The sequence below is a fragment of the Phyllobates terribilis genome, unplaced genomic scaffold (assembly GCF_046119375.1).
Source record: "Phyllobates terribilis strain yellow unplaced genomic scaffold, ASM4611937v1 Scaffold_3__8_contigs__length_932513732, whole genome shotgun sequence".
Taxonomy (NCBI): domain Eukaryota; kingdom Metazoa; phylum Chordata; class Amphibia; order Anura; family Dendrobatidae; genus Phyllobates; species Phyllobates terribilis.
The window spans coordinates 584,444,011-584,461,576 of record NW_027362763.1 but is presented as its reverse complement, the minus strand read 5'-3'; the positions used below and the strand labels follow the sequence as shown (position 1 = coordinate 584,461,576).

The window sequence follows — 17,566 nt, the reverse complement described above, 5'->3', positions numbered from 1 at the left end:
AATGATGTTATAACGTTTTATATACTTTGTCTTACCTGCTCGTATTCAGTCATAGGGGTGTGATTCTCAGATTCAGTCATGGGCCGTAACCGCGTTCAGTCAGTGCTGGCGCCGTCCATGACATTTGAATACTGCTCCCGACAAGCGCTATGTTTGTGGGGCGCGTGCACATTTGCACACGTCGGGCCGCTGGTCCCGGGGAATGCGCACTGAGGCTGTGTGATTACCAGCTTCAGTGCACACGCGCTGAGACCTGTGGCTCCCGGAGCATGCGCAGTCAACTGGGAGCGCATGTGCACTGAAGCTGGTAATCACACAGCCTCAGTGCGCATTCGCCGGACCAGCGACCCGACGTGTGCAAATGCGCATGCGCCCCACAAACATAGCGCTGGCCAGGAACGGTATTCAAATGTCATGGACGGCGCCAGCACTGACTGAATCTGAGAATCACACCCCTATGACTGAATACGAGCAGTTAGGACAAGGTATATAAAACGTTATAACATCATTATACTACCACCGATTTTCATGAAAACAGCTTGTTAGTGATGCACATTGCATCAGTAACAAACCAATGGGGGCAGTGATGATAGTAACTAGGACGTGAGAGGTTCCCTCTAATGCGTCCCTCGCTTTTATTTGTCTTGCTCAATATATGAGAAAGAGTACAAGAAGGCATCTATTTATGCTAAAAAGAAACATTATTAATGGTACAGCTTAAAACCAATTTAATACTGTCACAAACCAATCGGAGCCACGTGCCCCTGATCCTTCCTCACAACTTCCGTGAATTCCGGGTTTAGGATAATGTGAAGCGAGCTTATAAATTTTATATATTTATTTACTCAAAAGAGCGATGCTAGGTACAATATATACAAGCGGTTACCAGATATATATATACCGTAGTCAGACAAATACAGTAAGGAAGCAGTAATACGATACAGTAAAATTAAAAGGAATAATTTCATCAAAGGTCTCTGGACACGGCAGGAAGGGTGCTGTCATGGGTCCAGGGCGGTTCCTTGGTCTTTCTGCACATCTGTAGCGACAGGTGACCCTCAACAGAAGACTCCTTCTCTCTCTCAGAGGGACACATTTATTCGTAACTTGGGCAGGGCAGAAAATAGGCGATTTACATGTAATCTCCTTTTCCCTTCCATCAGACATTTCATAATCCATTTCCCAGCAATATTCTCATTGTAAGGTGCGCATAGTAATTGATCTAACACAGGAGGTTCCCCTGACTTCAGAGGTATTCAATTAGCTATTCTTCATTGCCATGATTCAATTAGCTCCCCCATACTCTCGTCAGGAATAGGCGTTTGCACTACAAAGGTATATATCCTAGCTGACCTGTATTCAATTCTCTCCTGGCTTGTCACCCTGTGAACGCCATCCTGGGCAATAGCATCCTTTGAAGTCAGACAGACTAGCATTCCTGCTGAGACCTTCATAACTGGGAATATGAAATAACTGGGAATATGAATTTCCAGTCCCTGGCCTCACCACACCTCCCCCTTTTAGAGTGCGTTTGGAGGAAGACCTCGTCGGTCATCATCCGCAAGCACTTCAGCTGCCTCCCCTTGCCTGGATAACCCATCTGCATTACCGTGGGCCCGGCCGGACTTATACCGAACATCAAAATTGTAGTGTTGGAGAGCTAGGCTCCAACGCAACAACCTTCCGTTTTCACCGGCTACTCGAGATAGCCAAGTGAGGGGGTTGAAATGGCGCCCGTACACGTATGGCTGCAGATGCTGCAGAGCCCACACGATCGCCAGGCATTCCTTCTCCACCGTAGAGTAGGCCACTTCCCTCGGCAGAAGTTTCCGACTGAGATATTGAACAGGGTGCTCTTGACCTGCTGAGTCAGGTTGGCTCAGCACCGCACCGAGTCTGTAGGTGCTGGCGTCAGTCTGTACTACAAGCGGCCGGGAGTCATCGTATGCCTGGAGTACAGGGGTTGCCGCCAGGGCAGCTTTCAAGGCCTGGAAGGAGCGCTCGCAGTCCGCTGTCCAGTTGACAGCTTGCGGCAGCTTCTTCTTGGTGAGGTCTGTCAGGGGCTTGGCCAGGGCACTATAGTCCTGTATAGTCTGCCCGGATGGAGGACAGCGCGACAGCTTCTGGGTACCTAGTAGCGTAGTCTACTACCGTTAGTATGTAGCGTTTCCCGGAGCTGCTGGGAATGGGCAGCGGCCAAATGAGGTCCACAGCAATCCGCTGGAAAGGCTCACCTTTTATGGGCAGAGGTATCAATGGGGCTTTAGGGCCTTCCCCATCCTCTGACTGGTGACACACGAACGGCAGTAGGCAGCTACTGCTGTTCCCATCTTAGGCCAATAAAACAAGTGGGCTAGCCGAGCCTTGGTCTTAGCGACCCCTAGGTGACCAGCCATTGGAATCTCAGGCGCGAGCCGTAACAAATCAGCCCGGTACGGCTGAGGTACCACAAGGTGCCTCTCGCCGCGCCAACCTTCCCATCCATCTGTGGGTAGTGTTTCCCTATACAGCCTCCCTTGGTCCCAGAACAAGCGGTCCTTGTCTGTCTCCAAGGGGGGCTTACCTGAGCGTTCCTTCAAGGCTTCCAGGCTGCTGTTGGCTTGGACAGCCGCCTGGAGCTCCTGGCTGGAGCACTCTAACAGGGACCTGAAGGCCGCATTCTCGCCGGAACCCTCAGGGAACGGCGCTGGGGGGTTAACACCAGTGGGCCCAGTCCCAGACCCAGGTGATGGGGTGGAGGAGTCAGGGTGCAAAGCGGCCTCTGCCTCCTGAGATCTCCTGCTGCAGGTGACCACAGGAATGCCCGGGGTCTCCTCAGGGAGTCCCGGTCCCCTTCCCTCACCTGGATGGGTTGTGGGGTCACTGTGGGTTGCCCCAACATGTGATATACACTTGACAGGTTCACTAGGTTTTGAGCTGCTGGAGGGATCATGTGCAAGCTGACAGTTGGGAGGGGCAGGCAAGGCCCCCACCAGATCCTCAGCCAAGCCAGAGAGTTCATTAGCACGACAATGAATTACATTAGCATTCTCACTGAAAAGTTCAGAGCTGGACATGTCAGCTGAGAGAGCAGAAAGGGGGGCTAAATCCCCCCCCAGCTGCACTCCTGTCAGCTGGCACGTCACTACAAGGATCAGCATGTAGGGTACCACAAAGTATAATATCACTTACAGATACATTACCACAGGGCAGTGGGGTTGCTCTCTTCCCATACTGAGAGGTGAGAGGCCCCAAGTCTGTCCCCAACAAGACATTAGCAGGGAGACTAGATGTAACCCCGACGTCTACCAGCCCCTTGTCCACACCCCAATCCAGATGCACACAAGCCATGGGTAGAGCTATCTTCTCCGTACCCACCCCGCTGATGGTCAGCGTCTTTCCAGGGATGATACTCTCCGGGGGTACCAGTTCAGGCTCTACTAGGGTCACATCGGCCCCCGTGTCCCTTAGTCCCATAACCACTTTATTCCCCACAGTCACTTGCTGGAGATTGTCATTGGGCCTGGCCCCACCCCTCCCCACCACATAAACCGTTGGACCCGCTGCTGGGGTTTGGGAAGTAGGGGGGTTACTCGTCCGGCTAGGGCACTTCGCCCTGTAATGTCCCGGCTGATTGCAGGCATGACATCGAGGGGGTCCTCCCTGGGGCTTGGAAGGGGGAACAATGGGGCCCATAGGTTTTTGGGCAGGGGTAGTCTCAGGGGAAACTGCAGGGTTACCCGCAACAGGATTGGTCTTACCCCCCCTCCAGCCGGTGCTGACGGGTCTCCGCGACGTCCGGTTGGCGACGTACTCATCCGCTAGCTCCAGAGCAGTTCTGGCATCTTGGGGTTTCTGGTCCAGGACATATTGTTGCACTTCCTCCGAGCAAATGTTTAAGAATTGCTCCTTGAGGAACAGATCCAAGGTTGCTTCGTCGGGATTGTCTATCTCTCCCTCAGCCCATCTGTGAAGCTGGACACGCATCTGGAGCAGAGTCTCTAGGTGGCTCTCGGTCGGTCGTTTCCTCAGGCTGCAGAATTTCACTCTGTACACCTCAGGCGTGAGACGGTACCTCAGGATCAGCGCAGCTTTAATGAGGTCATAGTCCTGGTGCTGGGCTGCAGGGAGAGACGAGAAAGCGTCTAGGGCTCTCCCTCTTAGCCTGGTGGACAGGGTGCGTGCCCAGTCTGCCTTGGGTACCTGGTACTGGAGACATACCTGTTCAAACCCTTTCAGGAAAAGGTCCAGGTCTCCGCCCGATTCCAGGACAGACAGATCCTCTGAGCGCAGCTTAGCTTTTGGGGCTGCTGGAGTCTGTGCTGTTTGAGCCGGTGGGTCCTGCCAGCTCCGCAGCTGGGCTAACTGTAGCTGGTACTGCCACTCCTCCTTTCTTTCCTGGGCATCTCGCTCAGCTTGCCACATGTGGAGCACTGCCTGGCTCTGCTCCTGCTGTCCATCTCTCAGAGCCTGGAGGTAGGCCTGCATAAGAGCGTCCAGGGCCGTGTTACTGGCCCCTCCAGCTGGAGCTGTGGATTGCATAACAGAATGTCCAGGATTTTCGTGGGTGTCGGGAGCACTTCCACCCTCCTCTGACACCCCAGTCTGGTCAGCGACTGGCACCACACTGCCACCTTCCATCTGCTCAGCGTCCCCTCTGGTAGCACTCATCTGGGAACCTTTGCTTCTGAGGCAGTATGCCATCCACCAGAGACCGTAGCCAAATAAAAGATAGGACAGAAAACTAAGAGGGGGAAGGGTACAGTATTGTACACACGCTTTCACTGTATACTATGATCTACTAACTAGCACCGAGCTCAGTTCACAGATATCCAAATCCCACCACTGCCACCAATTGTCACAAACCGATCGGAGCCACGTTCCCCTGACCCTTCCTCACAACTTCCGTGAGTTCCGGGTTTAGGATAATGTGATGCGAGCTTATAAATTTTATATATTTATTTACTCAAAAGAGCGATGCTAGGTACAATATATACAAGCGGTTACAAGATATATATATACAGTAGTCAGACAAATACAGTAAGGAAGCAGTAATACGATACACAGGAGGTTCCCCTGACTTCAGATGTATTCAATTAGCTATTTTTCATTGCCATGATTCAATTAGCTCCCCCATACTCTCGTCAGGAATAGGCGTTTGCACTACAAAGGTATATATCCTAGCTGACCTGTATTCAATTCTCTCCTGGCTTGTCACCCTGTGAACGCCATCCTGGGCAATAGCATCCTTTGAAGTCAGACAGACTAGCATTCCTGCTGAGACCTTCATAACTGGGAATATGAAATAACTGGGAATATGAATTTCCAGTCCCTGGCCTCACCACAAATACATTTGTAAAAAAAAATGTCAAAACAACATTAGACTACAGGAAATCAGATTAAGGGGATGGGAGAAACCCTGGAATATAATAATTTGCAATAGGAGGGCATTATTTGACCACAAGTGCACAAGAAATAGGATTTCATGCCACCAAAGAAGAAATGGCTAAAACACGTCTTTATACAATTGCAAAGTCCAATATCATCAGACTCTGGTGACCCTGTGAGTGTGTAAAAGCTGGCAGGGACTTTACAGCAGCCTTATCATCCTCATCATCCTTGACCACGCTTTCCATCAAGTATTTTTGTGAAATAACAGTGTTTCATTGCAGATCATAGATGTTTATAATGCTGGAGTCGGTCTTTGATTTATGGTGCCCATTGTTCGGGAAGCATGACTCTGCTAGTTCCTTTTATCATAGCTCTCAAGGCAGAAAAAACAGACTTGTATGATGAAGCTGTGTTTTTTGACCTATATAATCTGTAATAGCGGTGTAATGAATCTGTGCCATTTATATGTTATTTGCAGCCTCCAGAACCAAATCCACCACATAAAGAGACAGAAGAAGAAAAGCAGTTCCGCAGCTTGTTTCAGCAAATTGCTGGAGACGTAAGTACAGTCATTCTATAAAAAAGAATTAGGGTGGTCATTCTAAACTGGCTATAAAAAAACAATATCTAGTGATGAGCAAGTGTGCTCGTCACTACTTGCCGGAGCATCACTGTGCTCGAGATGCTCGTTATTCGGCAAGTATTTTTTGACTGTTCGGGCGGGAGCTGTCCCTGCCCAGCATGTTTGTCACTTTTTAGGCAGGCAATAAACATGTGGGGATTGCCTGTCTGTAATGCTGTAGCCATGTTGGTGGTGGCATTACTGTGATTGGATGGCCACATAGCGTCATCGGGTCTATAGAAGACCTGGGACACTATGCTCATCACAGTCTACCATGTACACAGGCAGAATAGGGAGAGCTGCTGCAGCTGAGCGAGGGAAAGAATTTTACTTGCGTTTAGGCAGGAATTCCACACCACTTATATTTATTTAACCGCTTCCAGACCGCCCACTGTACATAAACGTCGGCGCTGCCTGGGCTCTGTGCTATCTTCTATATGCCCCGATCACTATAGAAGATAGTGGGAGGAGAGGGGGTCGTCCAGTTAACTCTCCAACAGCCCCCTGATGTCTTACAGGACCTGCCGTTGTCATGGCAGCCGGAGGTCACATGACCGCCTCCGGATCTGCCATGTATGGTGTCCTGCTAGGCTCAGCCTGCAGCTGAAGTCTAGCAGGAGACAGACAGTCTGAAACTGTCAGCAAAGCTCTCATGCAATGCAATACATGTCTATTGCATTGCATGAGAACAGTGATTAGAAAAATAAAAATGAATGTCCCATACAGGACTAAGTAAAAATGTAAAAAAAAAAGTCTAAAAAATGTTTTCAAACTGTTAAAAAAAAAAATCACAAAATAAATAAAATATTAAACCAATAAATCCGTATATTTATGCAAATACAAAAAAAGTACACATATTTGGTATCGACGCATCCGAAACAAACCCATCTATAAAACTGTCACACTAATTAACTCCTTCTGTATACACCGTAATAAAAATAAATAAAAAATGGAGCAAAAAACTATGCTTGTTCATGATATCGCCAAACAAAAAGTGGAAAAAAATGCGATCAAAAAGCAAAATGGAAATAAAAATGGTACCGCTGAAAACGTCACCTTGTTCCGCAAAAAAAAAGCCGCCATAAAGCTCCATCAGCCGAAAAATAAAAAAGTTATAGCTCTCAGAATAAAGTGATGCAAAAAATATATATTTTTTCTATAAAATTGTTTTATTGTGTAAAAGCGCCAAAACAAAAAAAAAAAATACAGTAAGTGTAGTATCGCTGTAAACGTACTGACCCGAAGAATAATGCTGCCTTATCACTTTTACCACACGCAGAACGGCATAAAAAAAACCTCAAAAAACAATTCCTGAATTGTTCGTTTTTGTTAATTTTACATCCCAAAAAACAGAATAGAAAGCGATCAAAAAATGTCACGTACCCAAAAATGGTACCAATAAAAATGTCAACTCGTCCCGCAAAAAACAAGCCATCACATGACTCTGTCGGCCGAAATATGGAAAAATTATAGCTCTCAAAATATGGCGATGCAAAAACTAGATTTTGCAAAAAAAGCGTCTTTTAGTGTGTGACAGCTGTCAGTCATAAAAACCCGATATAAATCTGGTATCTCTGTAATCGCACCGACCCGAAGAATAAAGTAATCTCATCACTTATACCGCACAAGGAACTGCATAAAAAATAAATAAAACCAATTCTTCACCTGCTACGGATTTGTTTATTATGTCTACCAAAGATCGCAGTAAGGCTCTGCTCACATTTATCCTGCGCTCTGCGCTGAGCACTTACACCAGAGTTTCATTGTAAATCTCTGAAATACGTGATTCAGACGGAACCCATAACGGAAGATTCCCTGTAATGAGGCAGATATAGGCCACTGTGGATGCCATCTGGCCTGTGATCCCACGGTGTCAGTTTTTTTAGGCGTGCATAAAAGTGCGGTTCGCCACAGTTTTGTGCACTTCTGAAAAAAAGGACACCGCTAAACAGAGGCCAGACGGAGTCCAGACTAACTCTGCTGCCTCATTACAGTGAAGGGATCCCGCAGGGGTTTCATCTGAATTGCATCACTTGGAAATTTAGATGGAAACCCCGATGTTTCCAATAAAAGCTTCAACTCAGTCCTCAAAAAAAGCTAGTCCCCACTGAGGTCCGTCATCTGTTAAAAATATAAGGGACTTCCAAGTCGCTGGTAGCAGAAAGGCTCTGGAAAAGCGAAATGGCCCTTGCCCCCCAAAACAAATTCAGAAAATTTTGTGCTCCCAAATCCAAATGCCTATTCTACAATAATTTGTTCTCCAATTGTTAAATAGCGCTCCGTCCCTCCCAGATCTCGCCGTATGGCTAAGCGGTACGATACAGCCACATATGGGGTATTGCCACTTTTAGAAGAAATTGTGTGACTCATTTTGGCACCATTTTTACCCATTGCCAGATGTGAAAATGTAAAATCTGAGGGTAAAACATTTTTTTGTGGTAAAAATACAATTATGTTTCACTGCCCAATGGTATAAATTTAAAAATTAAAAAATACTCACTACTTCCCTAGATGAATTCTTTGAGAGGTGTAATTTACAAAATGGGGTCACTTGTGGAGGTTTCTGCTGTTTCGGCATGTCAGCGACTCTTCAAATGTGACATGGTGTCTGCAACCTATCAAAGCCAACATAGCGCTCCTTTCTCTTCCGAATCCTGCAGTGTACCCAAATAGTGGTTTTCCCCCACATATGGGGTATCGACATACTCAGGAGAAATTGCCCAGCAAATTTCATGGTGCAATTTCTCCTGTTACCCTTATGATAATGCAAAATTAGGGGATGAAAAACTTTTTTTGTGGGAAAAATGTGAAAATTTTAATTTTACGGCTCAATATTATAAACTTCTGTGAAGCACCTGGGGGTGCAAGGTGCTCACCACACATCTAGATAAGTTCCCTAAGGGGTCTAGTTTCCAAAATGGTGTCACTTGTGGGGGATTTCCGCTGTTTAGGCACATCAGGGGCTCCCCAATTGCAACATAGCGTCCGCTAATTATTCAAGCAAATTTTACATTCAAAAAGTCAAATGGCGCTCCTTCCCTTCCAAACCCTGCCGTGCGCCCAAACAGTGGTTTTCTCTCACATATGGGGTATCAGCACGCTCATGAGAAATTGCAATACAAATTGTGTAGTCCATTTTTTCCTGTTACCCTTGTGAAAATAAAAAAATTGGGTCTAAAGTAACATTTTTGTGAAAAAAAGTTAAATGTTCATGGTTTTCTTCCACATTCCAAAAATTTCCTTGAAACACCTGAAGGGTTAATAAACTTCTTGAATGTGGTTTTGAGCACCTTGAGGGGTGCAGTTTTTAGAATGGTGTCACTTTCGGGTATTTTCTGTCATAAAGGCCCCTCAAAGTCACTTCAAATAAGATGCGGTCCCTAAAAAAATGTTTTTGCAAATTTTGCTGGAAAAATGAGAAATCGCTGGTCAACTTTTAACCCTTATAGCTTCCTAACAAAAAAAAATTTTGGTTCCAAAATTGTGCTGATGTAATGTAGACATGTGGGAAATGTTATTTATTAACTATTTTGTGTGACATATCTCTCTGATTTAAGGGCATGAAAATTCAAAGTTTGAAAATTGCAAAATTTTCGCCAAATTTCCGATTTTTTCACAAATAAACGCAAGTGATATCGAAGAAATTTTACCACTATCATGAAGTACAATATGTCACGAAAAAAAACAATCTCCGAATCTGGGGAATCCGTTGAAGCGTTCCTGAGTAATTACTTCATAAAGTGACAGTGGTCGGAATTTAAAAAATTGGCCTGGTCACGAAGGCAAAAACAGGCTCTGGCGCGAAGTGGTTAATCTGCAACAACAGCCCTTTTCATGGCTCATTCTAATCAATATTAATACTGCTGTTAGCAGTAGTTAGGGAGAGTTTGTGGAGGAATAGTATAAGACAGGATAGGGTTCACTGCACGTTCTTTCTGCTAGGTGAAACTGTGCCTGCTGCAGGAGCACAACAAACGCATCATGCCAACCTAGCTTCCATTCCCACGTTGTAATAGGGCGGAACAACTCTTGAATCAAGACCAGTGTGAAAAGGTTGTTGGTTGTATAGTAGATAATGCTTCCTGTCAGTTTGCCAGCACCACCCTGACTTCCACAAAGTCCAGTCTCAGTAGCCGTGATTCTGGACCACATAATCCTCACCCTGATCCTCCTTCCTCCCACCATGCCGAGTGACTGGAGACAAGTGATCCCACACTTGGACACTCCTCAGAGCTGTTCACATTTCCATTTATAGATTCTGGCCTTTTGCCCTGCCTGCTTCAAGCGGGACATGAGGAGATCGCATGTAGCAATGCCCAAATATTTGAGCAGCCACGGTCACAAGAAGGCGGTAGTGAGAAACTGCAATTACTCACGCAAGAGGTGGATGATGATGAGACACAATTGCCAGCAAGTTAGGAGGAGGACCAGGGTGCGGAAGTGGAAGATGGGGTGGTGGACGATGAAGTCACTGACCCAACCTGGAAAGGTCTCATGCAGAGCGAGGACAGCTGCACAGAGGGGGAGGCATTCGCAGCACCGCAACAGGCAGGAAGAGGCAGTGGGGTGGCCAGAGATACAAGGTGGGCAACAGTTCCCCAGAACACCAATACGAGCGAAGTTGCCAGTCCAAGGGTTAGGTCTTCCTGTGTTTGGCGCTTTTTTAAAGACTGTCCAGTTAACCCAAAAAAGGCCATTTGCAACATCTGCCATGCCAGCATCAGCAGGGCTAGCACAACTACCAGCCTGACCACCACTAGAATGCTCAGGCACATGACAGCATAGCACCCGACTAGTTGGGCCGAATGCCAGGGTCCAGAAACAGTGTCTGTGGGTGACACCAATGCCTCTTCCCCTGTTGTATTTGCATGCCAATCCCTTGTCCATGATGCAGGCAAAGATGCCTCCCACCCTGCAACTGTAGTTGCACACTTGCAACCACCGACAGCGTCCACGTCCTAGTCCCAGCACAGTGTTCAGTTGTCCCTACCCCAGTCCTTGGAATGCAAGCTCAAATACGCAGCCACCAACCCACAGGCCACAATACTAAACTGCCACATTTCTAGACTGATCGCCCAGGAAATGTTGTAATTTTTATTAGCTCTGTACTCGGTCCCTAGCTGCCACTATTTCTCCCGTTGTGTCACCCGCACTACACAGCCTTGTGTCCCATAACATTACCTGTGCCCTCACCAACACAGTTACTGGGAAGGTCCACTTAACCATGGACATGTGGACAAGTGCTTGTGGCCAGGGATGCTACATTTCCCTGACGACACACTGGGTGAATATTGTGGAAGTCGGGACCCAGTCGGACCCTGGGACGGAACACGTGTTACTGACGCCGAGGATTGCAGGCCCTGGTTGAATCAGAGTTGTGCCCCCACCTTCTATAGTAGTTTCCTGCACCTCCTCCTCCTCAGCCTCCACCTCCGAAATGACAGCATAAGTCGCAAGCTGGAAGCACTTCAGCACTGCCTCAGCCAAGTGGCAACAGGCTCTGCTGAAGCTAATCTGCTTAGGTGACAAACAGCACACCACCGCAGAATTGTTGAAAGGTCTAACAGACCAGACTGATCTGTGGCTCTCCCCCTGAACCTATAGCCAGGCATGCTCGTGTGTGACAATGGCCGTAACCTGGTGGCGGCTCTGAAGCTTGGCAACATTGCATATCTAACATGCCTGGCCCACGTGCTCAATTTAGTGGTTCACCGGTTTCTTAAAACCTACCCTGATCTGCCTGAGCAGCTTGTGAAAGTCTTGCCGCTTGTGTGCCCATTTCTGCAAGTCAACTACAGCTTCTGCCACCCTGGCAGTGCTGCAGCAGCATTTACAACTTTCAGCTCACAAACTGGTGTGTGATGTCACCACGTGTTGGAACTCAACGTTACATATGTTGGCAAGGCTTTGCGAGCAGCAGAGGGCATTTGTTGAATACCGGCTCCAACATGCCCGTTGGTATTCCGGTCAGCCTCCGCACATAAGAGCTGATGAGTGGGCATGGATGTCTGACATCTGTCTTCTGCTCCAAAACTTTGAGGACTTGACCAACATGGTGAGCGGCAATGACTAGAGATGATTGTACATGTTCTGAGAATGCTCGTTTTTTTCAAATTTGGCATGAACATTGCACATTCGGATTCGTGATCGGGCACCCGAGCGTTTTTACTGAAAATCGGTCCAAATCGGCAGAAGTGCAGGAAAAGATTGCATTTTCACTACAATATTTATTAGGACTTTGGCTAGGGTAGTGGTGCTGTATGATGAGAGGGGGGAACGTGTTTGATGAGGGGAGGGAGTGGCAGAGTTCAGAGTAGCAACGGGCTGTTAATCTTTTTTTTCTTTTCTTAACTTAATGTGTGCAGATTCCGGCAGCAGCCAATCAGGGTGCAGGAACCATCCACAACATCCAGACACAAGGGCTTCTGTCATTGGCTGCTGAAATCACATGTACCTCTCCATATAAAGAGCGGACATGTTGTTTTAGCATCATTTTGTCAGTGTAACAGAGCAGAGAGGCTACTTTTGACGCTGCTCTTGGATACTGAGAGATTTGAGACAGGTAGCTAGGCGGTTTCTTCTAAGTCAGATAGTTTAGATAGATATAGGATCCTGTGTTGCTGTGAAATCGACCTTCTAGGAGATAAATCATTTTTGCTATTAGCGTGGTCCAGACACAGACAGCAGGCCACATTTCATAGAACTCTGTTGTGCACTGCTGATATTGTGCTGCATGCAGGAGTACACTTTAAAACTCTATTTTTTTCTATTACTACCGTGCTACATACAGCAGGCCACATCTCGGCTTGTATTTTCTTTGCGGTAAAATTCAGCTGTATCCAGAGCTCGTCCACAATAAAAAAAAAAAAATCAAATTTTTTCTGCTACTTGCGTGATACAGCAGGCCACATCTCAGCTTGTAATTTTTTGGCGCATATAATTTGCTGTATACAGGCCTCGTCCACAGTAAAAAATCGAATTTCTTCTGTTACTAACATGATACAGCAGGTCACATCTCGGCTTATATTTTTTTGTGGTGAAATTCAGCTGTATCCAGAGCTCGTCCACAGTTATAAAAAAAACAAATTTCTTGGAACCACAGGCCACTTGCAGGCCACATTTCAGCTTTTAATTTGTTTTGGTGACGAGATTCTGCTGTATCCTGGGCTCTAAAGTAAAAAATATAATTTTTTGTTGCTAATAGCGTGCTCCAACCACACTATCTGAGCAACATGAGTGGGAAAAGCGAGATCATGGTGGAAGGGTGGAATAGGCTTGGTGTTCAAGGTAGGTAGGTGGTAATGTTAGTAAAAGCTCTAGAGAACCAACACCGTCACGTCCTAGCCAAAGACAACTGACCATTTCTGTTACTGGACTCCACTCCCTTTCTTTGGCAGTCACACAGTGGTATGCCTTGTAGATGAGGGCCAAAAGAGCATGTGCTCCAATGGATGGCAAGCACTGCATCAAGTGGCCTCTCCTCCTCTTCCTTAACCTCAACATCACACACAGTAAAGTCCTCAGAGGTGGTACCCCAATTACCCTGGTTTCCCCCACGTCACAACTCTCCAACCGCCCAACTGACTGTAGGGAACCACAAATGGGCGAGTCTGCAGAGCTGTTCACACATTCTATGCCATGGGCATCAGAGGTTTGCTCCAAAGATTCACAGACTCAGACTGATGTGACCCACATAACCCACAACAACAAAATTCCCATGAATAAATAAAACATCACACAATAAACCTTTAAACTCATCTCCTTTAATGGATTGAGGTCAGTCACAACATAATGGTATGTAAACTTTTAAGGCACCTCTTTGGCCAACTATAACAATATAAGTGCAAATCGTTGTGTAAAACAGCCAGACTCCCGGCGGACATCACCAGTGAAATATAAAACAACAAAACTGACTGCCAAGGAGGAGCATAGGAACTAAACTGCGCTCCGACCCCCACCCATTAACTTCAAAGCCTGATCAATGCCATCCTGGATGCCGAATAGGAAACTATCTAAGCCAATATCGGTGAGTTGGACATCGTCGGGAAGCATGAGCCGAGAATTTTCCCCTTCAAGTTGGCTATGTCGGACGACAACGCCAATCTTGAAAATCACAAAGCGAGATATGCGACCTTTGAGCGTTCTCTGAGAAAGCTCAACTGCCTCCAATTCCTGTCACGCAACACGAGGAATGACCTCCAACCACACCAGCGCAAGCTCCGAAACGAAGCCGTGGAACTTGTCCACATGAGACTGAATCATCGTCAGCAGCTCGGCTAAACGGAAGGAGCAGAGGTCATTCTGACTCGCCTCCTGGGCCGTGGGGTACTCAGTGCCAGGCCGATCGTTGCTATTGGAGATGTCACAGTGGCGGTGACCCGGTCCGTGACCCAGGGCGGTCAATAAAAAGGGGGATATTTACAGGGGATTTATAGTTTTTATATACAGTTTGTGACGCCACCTGTGGTATGCGGCTAAAGGGAGCTGCCGCTGTGGAGCAGGTCCTCTGGAGTTGGTGTGAATGCAGCAGAGTTGGTTTAGCTCTCCATAGGTAGAGCTTAGCTCCAGGGCAGTGTAGATGTTGCTGCTATGGTGTAGTGCAGAGGATGGCGCAGATAATGATCACAGAGACAGTAAGGTGCAGTCCTCAGGGTTTACTCATGGTTTCTTTGACTTCCAGTTACCAGTACTAGAGTAACTTCCCACAGCGTCCTGTGCTTACTCAGGAAGGGGATCAGCAAACTCCCAGGTCTCTCCGGAGTACGTAACGGGACCCCCTTCTGTGTGTTCCTTCTGGCCGTCTCCCTGCACCTCACACCCAGTGTCTTAGGCCAGTGGCCGCGGACCTTGCCGGGCGATGTCTTCTCTGTCCCCTGGGTCCTCTATGGCCACCTTTCTGGTGATTAGATGTGGCTTGGGGCTGCAGTACCGGAAATACTGCAGCCTCCGGTTTCCTAGTTGAGGCTTAAAGAACTCTGCTAGTTTAGGGACTGGTCCCCTCTGTGCGACCTGACCCCTCCACCTCCTCGTAGATTCGGGCGTACGGGTGGCCTCCAGCACTACCCGTCCCCTGGGGTCCCTTCCACGTTCCTGGAACCTTTCTCCTGCTCCTCTCTCTCTCTTCAGTCTTGGGCCTCTCTGGCCAGGCCCTCCTCCTGAGCAGAGCTCCTACAGAGCTCCTGCTCCTCTCACTGTCCTCCTCTGACTGACTGAACTCCCATGATGGCTTCTCTCTTTATACTATCCCTAACAAGTGCTCCCCTGATTTACTTCCTCCACCCACACCCACTACATGGTTCCCGCTACTTTGGTCCCCCCCCACTCCAGCCAGGGACAGGGCTCAGCAGGGAAGCAACGCATCTAGCCCCTCCTGCTGGTCTAGAGTAGTGTAGTGTTGGATGCAGGTGTTGGGGTCCCAGGCAGTACTCCTTCCTTACCCGAGCATGAGATGCCACACCTCTGGGTGAGATGCAGTACCTCTGTGGCGACTGAACCCGAAGATGCGCCACAATTCCCGCCAGTGTGAAGAACGAGAATAACAGCAGAGGAGGCGGCTTGTGCAATCCTCACAAGCTCCGGAAAAACTTGGGACCAAGTTAGACCTCGGACACCCTTCCAGAAAACCTCCAAACCCTGAAAACCGAGGCCTCTTCCTCCTGGACAACTCTCTGCTCTTTGTGTCACCCAGAAAATATAAGCGTGACCGAGAATTCACACTGTAGGTCTGGCAACACCTAAGAGAAAAAACAATGCTACTAAATCAAAAAATATGGTCTGATATACTTAGCAAAGCAAGAAGAGAGCCACCTACCAATTCGTTGAATATCGAAATTGGATAAACCCGCTCCCTGCAGCTTTGGTAGCTACCCTGATTCTAAATGAGTGGGTGCCAAAGTCTTTAGGGGAAGACCTAGCAACATCAGGCCTTACGACAAAAACTCAAATGGAGGGCACCATCCAATAGTTGGGATCCACATGCAGTATACCATGAACAGTTAATAGGGCAACTCAAAAAGGACAAGAGGTATACGATAAATGCAGTGATCATCTTACAATAAGGATCATATACTCAAATTAGAAAAATTTCTAGAGGCTTCTTGCAATCTATATACATATAACCGGATTGGGATTGTTGTAACTATACACCGTAATCATGGGTACTGTTTTGTGGCATCTTCCTCATTATACCTGAGCTATGGTGGTGTGAATAATAAAATAAGATACTTACCTGTATATATGTCATTTAACTTTAGTGTATTAGAGCCATTAATTGTGCATAAATTACGTCCGTTATATGTACTACAGTCATTCATGTGTAACACTGCTTCAATCTACTATCAGTGTCTGGGTAAGGAGAGGCACCAAACACGAATATACTGGTGTCTGTGGTCTCCATAGTGATGGAAATGCTTTTTCCATCACACTCCTCAGCATTGTGCATGCGCTGAACCAGTACTTCCGGTTTAGAGGTTGCGCTTCCGCCCGAGTGCGCGCAGCACCAGGACACCGGATACAGCTGATCCTCCGGTAACTAACTATAGCCGTCTATATTAATTGTGACACGACACTTCACTGCATATGCCCCTGATGAAGCCACCATGCGTGGCGACATGCGTTGGGCGCTGACAACCCATCCACTTACCCCCATTGGTTGATATTACTGACAGGCTCTTTTTGCCAATCCTGGATATGCTAGGGTGCCTTCCTTGCATTTACTATGCTTTCTAAGATTTAACTGCTGTATGGGAGGTTAAGATTTGTAATATCCGGAAAACCCTTGTACCTGCATCAGATTTTGTATTGATCCTTGTCCACATATATAGAATACTCTTTATTTGGGTGTCTATTTACTGGAACCTAATGGTATATGGGGGACTCAGAGGTCTTTTCTTTACTCATATTAATAACAGGGAATTTCTCTGATTTATTTATAGAGGTTAAGATATTTTTGACCTGTGTGGGGTATTGACCACCAGAGACACACCCACACCAGAAGGCTCTCATATAAATCTTGATTTAATTGATCTATGTGTTTTGGCAGTTTGTGCAGGATGTTTTTATAGTGGATGGGCTCTCATTCAGTGAGGGATTCCACTGAGTTTTTTCTCATGTCTTAATGGATTTTGTGTCGTTATGTGTCTATTTATCTTAATAAAATGGTTATGTATTTTTCTAATTTGAGTATATGATCCTTATTGTAAGGTGATCATTGCATTTATAGTATACCTCTTTTCCTTTTTGAGTTTCTCCATCAGGCCTTTATGAAGGAGGGATTCAAACTGGAATTTTGTAAGAGGGGAACCATCTTCATGGGATAAAAATGAATGACCACAGCCTTTATGTTGCAGGTAATTTGTCGCTAAGATTAGTGGGCATATCAGACCAGGAATAGAAAACAAGGGGACCCATGTCCCTATGCCTGAAGGGTCTGTTTTTGACTTACGTATGCGAATATGCAAGCCCCCTTCATACAAGGAAACATCGTGACAAATGCCACTTGGTCTATGTTTCACAGATGAATCAACTCACTATTACGAAATGCACCAAAAAACACAAGACCAAAAGTGGCTGAAA

General features: G+C 46.8%; 1 protein-coding gene across 1 annotated transcript in view; it reads left to right on the top strand.

Moving 5' to 3' along the window:
• CAPN9 (calpain 9) overlaps window positions 1-17,566 on the top strand; it is a 475,752-nt gene that overhangs the window by 331,388 nt on the left and 126,798 nt on the right. Inside the window, exon 13 of the mRNA XM_073671460.1 lies at window positions 5,849-5,929. Within this exon, the coding sequence (XP_073527561.1) occupies window positions 5,849-5,929 (81 nt within the window). The remainder of the gene's footprint in view (window positions 1-5,848; window positions 5,930-17,566) is intronic.